This window comes from Oncorhynchus clarkii, chromosome 20 (genome assembly GCF_045791955.1).
Source record: "Oncorhynchus clarkii lewisi isolate Uvic-CL-2024 chromosome 20, UVic_Ocla_1.0, whole genome shotgun sequence".
Classification (NCBI taxonomy): domain Eukaryota; kingdom Metazoa; phylum Chordata; class Actinopteri; order Salmoniformes; family Salmonidae; genus Oncorhynchus; species Oncorhynchus clarkii.
Window position 1 is genome coordinate 14,259,436 of NC_092166.1, and position 11,686 is coordinate 14,271,121.

The 11,686-nt window shown below is 41.4% G+C and overlaps 1 protein-coding gene across 1 annotated transcript; it reads right to left on the reverse strand.

Annotated features, from left to right (window-relative positions):
* Positions 1-49: 49 nt before the first annotated feature.
* Positions 50-10,756, reverse strand: LOC139375969 (T-cell acute lymphocytic leukemia protein 1-like). The gene is made up of 4 exons (XM_071117957.1): positions 10,662-10,756; positions 8,589-9,125; positions 7,770-7,858; positions 50-3,857 (listed from the first exon to the last, which is right to left on the reverse strand). The coding sequence occupies exons 2-4, from the start codon at positions 9,062-9,064 to the stop codon at positions 3,364-3,366; spliced, it is 1,059 nt and encodes a 352-aa protein (XP_070974058.1). The 5' UTR covers positions 9,065-9,125; positions 10,662-10,756; the 3' UTR covers positions 50-3,363.
* Between the last annotated feature and the right edge of the window lie 930 nt (positions 10,757-11,686).

Here is an 11,686-nt window from a genome sequence, read left to right on the forward strand (position 1 = left end):
ACATCCCTACCGCCAAAAGGACCAACCGCACAGACAACCAGTAAGGTAAGTTAAAATATAATTTTATTCAACATTCTGGCTTGTAGTAGTTGTGAGGAAACTTTCTTGATTCAAACGCTAATTTCTGCCAGACGTAGAATTCAATGTAATTAAACATTGAGTTTCCAGGCAGTACATGACCCTAAGCATGATGGGATGTTTCTTGCTTAATTAATTCAGGAACCGCACCTATGTGGTAGCACCTGCTTTCAATACACGTTGTATCCCTCATTAACTCAACTGTTTCCTTTATGTTGGCAGTTACCTGCACATCCAATACAAGCCATAAAAGGAGAGACATCGCCACCTGTGGGTAGAGAATGAGAAAAGCGTCTTTCCACCATGAGTTTTGAACCATCCTATTTTTCCAGGTAAATTAAAAGAGATAAACCATTTATTTTGTGTGTGTGTGTGTGTGTGTGTGTGTGTGTGTGTGTGTGTGTGTGTGTGTGTGTGTGTGTGTGTGTGTGTGTGTGTGTTATACTGTATACTGTGTGTGGAAATATAAATAACTGCCATGGTGGTGTAGGCAGTGTAATCTGTACCCAGCAGGCTGGATCCCCACTGTGTGAGAGTCAGTGTATTGTTCCTGCAGCGCGTCAGATAACAACTCATTAACATACAGAATAATTTGGCTGCAAGAGACACTCTACCATCCATCTGCACTGAGATGATAAATACACACACACATGCGTGCACACACACACACACTTACCCTGTCTTTTTGTCACTCTTTCTCTCTCTCTCGCTCTCTCTCTCTCATACACTCTTTTTAGATGGACAGTATGACTGTAGTCTCCAGTTTCCGGTTAAATGTATGTTATGCAGTCCAGTCACAGAGCTAGTTATGGAGGTCACAGTCCAGTCACAGAGATAGTTATGGAGGTCACAGTCCAGTCATAGCCGCGGAATACTGGAGAGGTCCTAAAACACCTGGTTGTCTCCCCTTTCCTAGAAACACTGCACTTTGTTTTTGTGACGTGTGCAAGTGGAGCAAATATCACAATAATTCATACAAAAACAGAAACATATTTTTACTGCAATATTATCGTTAAGTACAATGATTGATACAGCGATTATGCATTATATGTAGCGTTTATGCATTATTACTTTTGTCTGTGGTTTACTTTTTGGTTTTGTGTCGCATCATCAATGAATAACTCTCCATGTTGGTTGTGATTGATTGGTAATGCCTCAGACAGTCTGCGAGTGTGGAGAATCTAAATACTGTGAACCACTTTCACAATGGCAGGATATCCTGAAGGTCACTGAGCCATGCTGACCTTTGCAGGAAGTTGTCACTTGCTTAGAGGAAGTGAGGATTCCAGACTGGAGTGGGAGTGTTTTTCATGCCTTGTGGGGGGTTATGGATTTACTTCACATTGCTAGGCAGTAGGATGTGTTACAGGGAGAGATTGGTCCATTTGAGATTAATTCAGCTTTAAAATGTAAGAACAAGTTGTTGTCAAATAGTCCTAACATATTAGTTCCATAGTCTTAATTCTATATGGGTAATGATTCCTGCGAAATAAGTGAATAAAGAAAAATGCATAACAAAAATGTACAAATCTGTGTTATAAATATGATTGAAAAAATGGTCTAGTTTATAACCCACAATTGTCATGGTTTACAAAACACATAAGGAGTATTTTGTATGGCAGTATTTTGCGTTTTTGTGTGTTCATTTTATTCAGCATTTGATATAAAAGTCATTGCATATAGTCATAGATATATTTATCATACAACAAACATGCTTTTTTACTAAAAACAACAATGTCCCTTTGCTTTACTGTAGTTCATAAAATAGTAACCAAAGGTACCAAGATAATCTACTAAATGTCTGCTGAAAAAGCAGCAATCAAATAACCAAACAACAGGGATGTACGCCTCACTGTTTACTGACATAAAACCGCTGATGTCGTTGCTAATCCCAACAGAGAAAAGGAGGGCATATTAAGAAGGTGATATACTAAGTGTACCATACCAAATCACAACTGCATTACATTGAAAAAAAGATTGAAATAGAAATGTATAATATACAAAATGATTGGGTGAGTCATCATACGATTTCATTGGACCTCAGTTACGGAAATACTATTTGTACCTCTTGACAGGAGAAATGGTCATTTATTATCCACTGGTATCTGTAGTTGCTAGTTACCTTGCTGCACATAAATCCATCATCTACATGCTATGGCAGTGTGTCTCAGAAATCAGATTGTACTTGTGTGTGTGTGTGTTTGTGTGTGTGCAAACGGTTCACGGTCAGTTGCCATGTTACTCTAGGGTGTTTTACTTAATGCTAATCAGTAATGTTTGACAAAAAAATATACAAATAAGGTACCACATTTATATCATTATATGTGTTTGTCATACATTTTCTAGAGAACATGTTGTTCGTCCACTGTTGAATGAATGTAATCAGGAGCACTGAGCAGAATCTAAAAAAATGTTTTTAATTCCTGAAAACCCAGTGTAAAATATATCAAACTGCCTAATCACATCACTTGACATGAACCACTGTAAAAATATTTTGGTAGGTAATGATATATGTGCATGTTTGACAGTGTGTTGTGAGTGCTAAAACCTTAAGATAACACATTTTCAAGCAAATAATTGTCTTTAATGCTTGTTTAAGTGTGTATTTTATTGTGAGGATTTGACATCAAGCCATTGCTATCAGTGAAACAGCTATGCTGTTGTCATGTTGTTGTCGTAAACTTGACTGTTCAGAAGAGTTAGAATGCCCTCATTGACAACTGGCGAAGTTGGATCCTAACCCAAGGTGAGAACATCCCATTGCCATTTCCTGGTGTAACCTCCATTGCGTCGCCTCATGGTACCATGGCATGAGTGACTTCTATGATGATGACATGTATACTTCTCATGACATGATAATGTAACAGAAGCACACTGTATTTGAACATTCACAACTCAGGAAATATGAGGTGTTCCTCAATCCAGGTCATAGACAGCATTAAAAGCATGCAGAATTTACAAGTCTTTCGTTTTGTCAACCAATTGACCAAATAAGGACCATACCAAGCAAGCTGCCATTGGATTCAGAATGAGCTGATTAGAATCCTGACGAAGTGAAATTCTGTCATCAGCATGCTTCCAGAACCTAAAGCACTGCTCTTTTGATGAATCTCAGAGATGCTAGGACCCTTGTCATCCATATTTAAGTCATCCCTCTTTCAGGGAAAAAAGTCAATCCATGTGTTTTCCTGTGGTCCACCATCAACTCTGTCATCATCAACTCCATCATCGTCAACTCCGTCACCATCATTGTTATAACTGTCACCACCAATATTATCATCACCATCATCGCTGACTGCCACAGTCTTGTGGACGCACGTTGCGTCGCAGTTCCCTACCGCGCGGGGCGGGCACAGTCCTCTGGCCTGTAGGTGAGTCCCGGTCCTCGGTGAAGCTCTCGGGGCTGCCGTCCCCATCTGGCAGACTCCCGCAGCTGGACCCAGGCGACAACGTGCCCTGGAGGAGCAGGTCGTCCTCCGTGGCCAGTCCCACCACGTCCTGACGGGGCCCCTGGGGTTGACCCTCACGGCCCCCCACCAGAAGCCCTGTCTCGTCGCCCACGGCCACTGTGCCCCCTCCGTCCTGGTCATCCAGCAGGTTGGACAGGAAGCTGATATACTTCATGGCCAGACGCAGTATCTCATTCTTGCTCAGCTTCTTGTCCGGTGGGTGGGTGGGGATGAGCTTCCGAAGCTCTGAGAATGCTCCGTTGACGTTCTGCTGCCGCCAGCGCTCCCGGCTGTTGGTGAAGATCCGCCGTACAATCTTTGGCTGGCCAGCTGGCAGAGGAGAGGAGGAGGAGAGGAGGATGGGGGAGGAGGAGAGGAGAAGGGGAGGAATAGGAGGAGGAATAGGAGGAGAAGGGGAGTGGAGGAGGAGGAGGAGGAGAGGTGAAGGAGGAGGAGGAGAAGGATTAGGAGGAGGAGGAGGAGAAAGGAGGAGGATAAGAGAAGGGGAGGAGAAGGTGATCAGGAGTAACGGGAGAGATACGGGATGTAGGAAGGGAGATGCACAAATGAAAAGTAAGACTCAGTCAGTCCAAATGTTTTATCATGTCAATTTCATTGTTAAAGTCAGGCTTGCTTATTCTCTTAACTCCTCCACAGAAGTGGACACTTCAGATGTAAGTTTTCCTCCTCACGAGGTAAATTAAAAACGATAAGTGATGAGAATGTGTTAAAACCTTTCTGGGATCGCCAACAGCCAGTGAAAGTGCAGGGCGCCAAATTCAAAACAACAAAAATCTCATAATTACAATTCCTCAAGCATACAAGTATTTTACACCATTTTAAAGATACAATTCTCGTTAATCCAGCCACAGTGTCTGATTTAAAAAATGCATAACAGCGAAAGCACCACAAACGATTATGTTAGGTCACCACCAACTCACAGAAAAACACAGCCATTTTTCCAGCCAAAGAGAGGAGTCACAAAAATCACAAATAGAGATAAAATGAATCACTAACCTTTGATGATCTTCATCAGATAACACTAATGGGACTTCAAACCAAACGCGCTAACAAAAGGAGGTATTTGGACATGAATGATGAACTTTATCGAATAAATCAAACATTTATTGTGTAACTGGGATTCCTGGGAGTGCATTCTGATGAAGATCATCAAAGGTAAGTGAATATTTATAATGCTATTTCTGACTTCTGTTGACTACACAACATGGAGGATATAGGTTTGTTTTGGTCTCTGAGCGCTGTACTCTGATTATTGCATGGTTAGCTTTTTCGGTAAAGCTTTTTTCAAATCTGACACACCGGTTGCATTAAGGAGAAGTTTACCTAAAGTTCCATGTATAACACTTGTATTTTCATCAACATTTATGATGAGTAGTTCTGTAAATTGATGTGGCTCTCTGCAAAATCAGCGGATGTTTTCGGAACTACTGAACATAACGCGCCAATGTATACTGAGATTTTTTGATATAAATATGAATTTTATTGAACAAAACATACATGTATTGTGTAACATGAAGTCCTATGAGTGTCATCTGATGAAGATCATCAAAGGTTAGTGATTAATTTATCTCTATTTCTGCTTTTTGTGACTCCTCTCTTTGGATGGAAAAATGACTGTGTTTTTCTGTCAATAGGCACTCACCTAACATAATCGTTTGTGGTGCTTTTGCCGTAAAGCCTATTTGAAATCGGACACTGTGGTGGGATTAACAACAAGTGTATCTTTAAAATGGTGTGAAATACTTGCATGTTTGAGGAATTTCATTTATGAGATTTCTGTTGTTTGAATTTGGCGCCCTGCACTTTCACTGGCTGTTGTCATATCGATCCCGTTAGCGGGATCTCAGCCATATGGAATCATATAGTAACCAAAAGTGTTAAACAAATCTAAATATATTTTATATTTGAGATTCTTCAAAGTAGCCAACCTTTGCCTTGATGACATATTTGCACATTATTGTCTTTCTCTCAACCAGCTTCATGAGGTAGTCACCTGGAATGCATTTCAATTAACAGGTGTGCCTTGTTGAAAGGTCATTTGTGGAATTTCTATCCTTCTTAATGGATTCGAGACAATCAGTTGTGTTGTGACAAGGTAGGGGTGGTATACAGAAGATAGCCCTATTTGGTAAAAGACCAAGTCCATATTATGGCAAGTACAGCTCAAATAAACAAAGAGAAATGACACTCCATCATTACTTTAATGAAAGTCAGTAAATCTGGAAAATGTCAAGAACTTTAAAAGTTCCTTCAAGTGCAGTCGCAAAACCCATCAAGCGCTATGATGAAACTGGCTCTCATGAGGAACTTCACAGGAAAAAAAGACCCAGAGTTACCTCATCTGCAGAGGATAGGTTCATTAGAGTTACCAGCCTCACAGCCTAAATTGCAGCCAAAAATAAATGCTTCACAGAATTCAAGTAACAGACACGTCTCAACATCAACTTGTTAGGAGAGACTGCGCGAATCAGGCCTTCATGGTCGATTGCTGCAAAGAAACTGCTACTAAAGGACACCAATAAGAAGAAGGGACTTGCTTGGGCCAAGAAACACGAGCAATGGACATTAGACCGGTGAAAATCTGTCCTTTGGTCTGATGAGTCCATATTTGAGATTTTTGGTTCCAACCGCTGTGTTTTTGTGAGACACAGGATAGGTGAATGGATCCCTCATGTGTGGCTCCTACCGTGATGCATGGAGGAGGAGGTGTGATGGTGTAGTAGAGCTTTTCTGGTGACACTATCAGTGATTTATTCAGAATTCAAGGCACACTTAACCAGCTTGGCTACCACAGCATTCTGCAGTGATACGTCATCCCATCTGGTTTGCGCTTACTGGGACTATCATTTGTTTTTCAACAGGACAATAACCCAACACACTTTGAGATGGTTTGGGATGAGTTGGACTGCAGAGTGAAGGAAAAGCAGCCAACAAGTGCTCAGCAAATGTTGGAACTCCTTCAAGACTGTTGGAAAAGCATTCCAGATGAAGCTGGTTGAGAGAATGCCAAAAGTGTGCGAAGTTGTCATCAAGGCAAAGGGAGCTACTTTGAATAATCTCAAATATAACATATATTTTAAACAGCCACACACAAGCCTAAGATCACCGGAGCAGTGGAAACGCGTCTCTGGAGGGATGTATGACGCTTCCACCATCTGGCAGTCCGAAGGACAAATCTGGGTTTGTCCATACACAAAATGGTTTGTTGAGATCGGTGTGAAAGAACTTGACTGGCCTGCACAGAGCCCTGACCTCAACCCCACCTTTGGAATGAATTAGAACGCTGACTGCGAGCCAGGTCTAATCACCCAACATCAGTGCCCGACCTCACTAATGCTCTTGTGGCTGAAAGCAAGTCCCGGCAGCAATGTTCCAACATCTAGCGCAGGGCTGCCCAACCCTCTTCTTGGAGATCTCCTGTCCTGTAAGTTTTCAGTCCAACCCTAATTAAGCATATCTGATTCAGCTAGTTAAGGTCTTGTTGAGCAGCTAATTAGTAGATTCAGATGTGTTCATTTAGGTTTGGACTGAAAACCGGACGGTAGATCTCCAGGAAAAGGGTTGGGCAGCCCTGATCTAGTGGAAAGCCTTCCCAGAAGAGTGGAGGCTGTTATAGCAGCAAAGGGGGGACCATCTCCATATTAATGCCCATGATTTTGGAATGAGATGTTCGATGAACATTCTTTTTGTCATGTAGTGTATTTTCCAAAGTTGTTTTTTAGATATTGGTACATGAAGCCGATTAACAATATCGGCGGCTCACGCCAGAAACTGTGGGATGCATTTGAGAAATAGAATATCCCATTGGTGCATGCCATTCTCTTGGAACACACCCAGCCTCCCTTAATCCTCCAGTTTACTATGCAGCAAAGCCTTGGCATGGCAGCACCTAACTCCCTCCACCCTCCCTTTATTCTACAACTGCATTTGACTGTGAGTGGGGGATAGAGAAAATGAGATGCAGTATATTATGTTTCTAAGAAGCTAAAACCATAGACATCAGATGTATATTTGACCCTTTCAGAAGATTAGGTTTAGTTAGGAGTTCTCTAGAAGTTGGTGGTCAGTAGACTATTTTATTAAATACCTGCCCATGTTACAGCCATGCCAGGGGATAAATGGAATGGGATGACGTTGGGATGAGGAGAAGACTGCAAGCAGCAGGAGGACACAGCAGAGTTGCGTCTTACCATACTTAGAAAGATCTAAAAATGCGCCTACCCTCGTCAAACTCAACCTCGTAAGGCGCTGGGCGGTGCTTTACCCTGTTGCTGGGGTACATGCAGTATTGTTCCGACTCTCCTCCAAGGCTAGTGACAGAGAAAATATATGAGGCACAGGTGACCATAGACACACACTATTGACACACAGGCACATATAGGCTATAACAGCTCACCAATATGAGGTATGAAGCAATACCTAACTATTTCATTAAATTGATAGCCTAATTATAGCCTCTATAATATATGCCATTGAGCAGAGGATTTTAGAAAAATGACTTTAAGTCATGCATGCATACATTTTCAGGATGGATGGTCACGGAAATCAAACCCACTATTCTGCCATAGCAAGCACCATGCTCGACCAACTGAGCTACAGAGGACCACAGATGGTCTCAGTGTCCCTACTCACAACCAAAACACATCATCTATGTGTGAGTATAGGCAGTAGACTAACCTGAAATCCTCCACATTCAAATGAGTTGAGGAAAAGACTGCAATTAATCAACACAGGTAACTTAGAGGTAAAGGCACTGACAGATACCCTTGTAAAGGTAGATTAAGCCAATAGCCTAGATAACAAGCTTCTCATTTATTTTTATTTTTAGGTAGACTATAAACACATGTTGATGTATGCCTATCGGTAGGCCTAATACTGTAGGCTACATATAGTTAGTTATTCTACCTTAAAAAGAAATGACGGTGAATAACATAGGCTTATAGACTATATTATTTAGGGTGAAATAAACCTATCAGGAAAACATAACATTTGTTTCAAATGCATAAAGGCTAGGCTATTTGATGTTTTATTATATTTTACCTGTTGATTGCGGAGAGAGGTGGCGCCAGGTTGTAGAGCATTACTCGCGCTGGGAGAGGGAACGCGTTTGGGCTCAGCTGAACCATTCGGGCGTCGTTCAGCGCGTCTCGGTGCGGCAGAGGCAACGGCACGGGTGGTCTGCGAAGCTCCGTGATCGGTACCGTGAGACTGTCCGTTCTCTGCTGTCCCGCCTTTATATCGTCTCTCCTCGAAAGCTCGATTACTGGTACTTCCCCTTTCAGGTCAAGAGCGTCGTACGCTGTTTCCTTGGCAACGCCGTTGAGGATGATGGTCCGGTTGCGCGGGTCCCGCAGAGGCGCGTCATCTGTTTTAACCCCCTCCCCTGGGAAGTTCTCCTCCTTCGAGTCCTCCGGGTCTTTGCATCCATTCCCCCTGATGATGGAATCCTGCTTCAGTGGGCTGCACGATTTGGCACCGGGACTTCCAGGACAAAGCTCCGGCTTAATTTTTTCCATAATTTCATCACGTTGTAGTTATGCCCTGCCTTTCCATTAATCAGCTGTCGAAAACACCACACTATGGGGCAGAAAAATATTTCGTAAATAGATGCATGCGATAGCCTAAAATAAGACTGATCTATAAAAAAACGTGTTTGATTCTTCAAGTCAGATTCAGATTCTAGACTTTCCCCCGTCATTTCATCACTCCATGACTCCATCATTATAAATATGTTATTATGCTGTGAAGGGTCGTGTGTATAAAGCCCCACATTTTAAAGAGAGAATATGTTGATTTCGTTTAGTCTAGAAATAAGCAAGAAAATAATCCCTAAAATGCAGGCATCTGCACATCAAATTGTTACTTGTTTTTGATTCAAAACGGGTGGTGCATGTCGTCATCAATGTCCCAAATAATCATCACCAACACGTTTCCATGTCATTTTGTAGGATATGGTCGAGTTACTTATTTTCCACATTTTGGATTAGCCCCTAAATAAATCCTAGAAGGCTCACCGAAGGGTTGTCTATTATGAAAAAATAGGCTAGTTCTACTTCTTGAAATTCTCCGAATACCTATGGACATCTTTGAGTGCACCACATTGAATATGTTTGAAAGAAGAAGAAATACATTCAACGCGAATAACGAACAGGCCTACAAAGAATATGAACAGCACAAGGTGCCTACATTATGAGAGGTCAGTCAAAAATAGTATTGAATTAACTGCTTTTGATGGTCATTCGTTCGTGTTGTTCTTTGAAGTCCTTTCCCCCTCAAACAACTGTGCTTTTACTCGTACATTACAACCTGACCAAGGCCTATGGGGCAAGCATTCAATGTGGCATTTGAAATGGAAATTGGTGTTGACGTTTTCAAACATTACTTTTTATTCAAATCCTCTAACGTTTTTATTTTGTTGTTGCAAGAAAGGCCACTTGAAATGATCTATTATTATAGGCCTATCTAATTTAACGTATTAATTAATGTATTATTAACAAAATAATAAGTGAATAGGATTCTTAAAAATCCCTAATCCAAATGCCTTTATAACGACCCTATAATGTTTTTTTTCCTCTCTCCCACAGTTTAAGCAATAGCCTAAGATCCAGTACAGACATTTGGAACAAAGGTTGGCATAACTGAGCTTTTGTAAGAATTTTGGATTTCCCTTTCTTGTTTTACGGTATAGGCCTAGACGCTGTAGTATTGAAGTGTGTAGCCTACCATAACTCAGAACAACGAAGAAACCACAAGGCAATCTTTTTTAACTGTAGGCTAATAATACAACCTACCAATGTCAATGAGACAATGACAATACATATTTATATCCATACAGATTAAAATAGGCCAAAACAATCCGTTTTAACCAATAGCCACATAATTATTTAGCCACACATTATTTAGGCCTAGGCTAATGAGCCTATAATTTTGGGGAGGGGGGGTTAAATCTGAGAAAAATAATAGGCCCTATAGCGTTTCTAATGCTTTCCAAAGTGTCCAAGGAACGAACAATAACGAAAAAGCTCCTCAAACACACTCCTAATTGGAATTCAAAATAATTCGCGTGCAAAGCAGGCATGGAAAATGAAACATAGATGAATTGTATGCGCTTACCGTTCCCGACGTGTTGTTGATGTCAGTGTGAAAGTGGAGCCATTTTGTGAGTGGGTCATCCATGTCTGAGTTTTTTTTTGTGCTGGTGAAGTGCAGTGTGGAACTGGAAGTGAGGTTTGAGTTATTCCTCATTGCGTCCAGGACGCCCGCTCAGTTTGTGCAGCGGAACACGACCGCAATGTGGCCAGGCGAGATAAGCGCACCGCAGCGGCCTCTTCGTTCCCGATAAGACCCTAAACCCATTATTTATGAAATGATTCATTATTATTTGGCTGTCGTAGGCTATATAGGCTTGTGGAGGGCAAAGCATAAAAAGATATGGATGCAACTCCAGTAACTACAACGATGCGAGGAATAGGCTAAAGGTTAATCGAGGTGATTACATGTTTCTGATCCAAATTTTTTTCCCTGGAAAACAAACAAATATGTATTTAAGGTATAATATGTTTATCTTTGTCGTGCATACGGCTTAAGGGCATATCAACATTAGGCAAAATAACCCTATCATTTATAGAGTAAGCCTGATAATAATAGCCATATAATAATTATAGCCTAATAATCATAATGATAATTATACATTTCAGTTGAATTTAGGTCTAATCTCTATTATATTCGTTAATAAACAACAATACTTTGCTACATTTTTGAATGTACAAATGGATCCAATATCAAAAGACTTCTGATAGGCTACATAAAAACAATGACACTATGCCTATGTATGGAGTGGCCAGACCTGGGATTCATGGCAAATTTAGCGGGTCTCCCCCGGGGGAGACACGGGTGAGAGAGATAAACCCATATCAGCTCCATTCCTCGGATTAGTGAACGGAGAAATCAGCAGTAACGCGCCATCACCATCACTGGATGACATATAAGGGGTTTCTCGTTTGGACAAAAGTTCGGCCTATGTCCTCTCTCCTCCAATACCAGGAAACCGATAAGTGGTCGAGGAGTGTGTCAATTCATTAGTAGGCAAACGAAAGACAGCCCTCCCCTCTTCGATAGCCTCTTTGGCAAGGAAGCAC

Excerpts from the sequence above, each read along its gene's own strand:
- LOC139375969 (XM_071117957.1), bottom strand. The coding sequence starts at position 9,064 with ATGGAAAAAATTAAGCCGGAGCTTTGTCCTGGAAGTCCCGGTGCCAAA. Across the intron at positions 7,859-8,588 it reads CCTCTCTCCGCAATCAACAG|CCTTGGAGGAGAGTCGGAAC; the intron begins GTAAAATATAAT and ends CTCTGTCACTAG. Across the intron at positions 3,858-7,769 it reads CGAGGTTGAGTTTGACGAGG|CTGGCCAGCCAAAGATTGTA; the intron begins GTAGGCGCATTT and ends CTCCTCTGCCAG.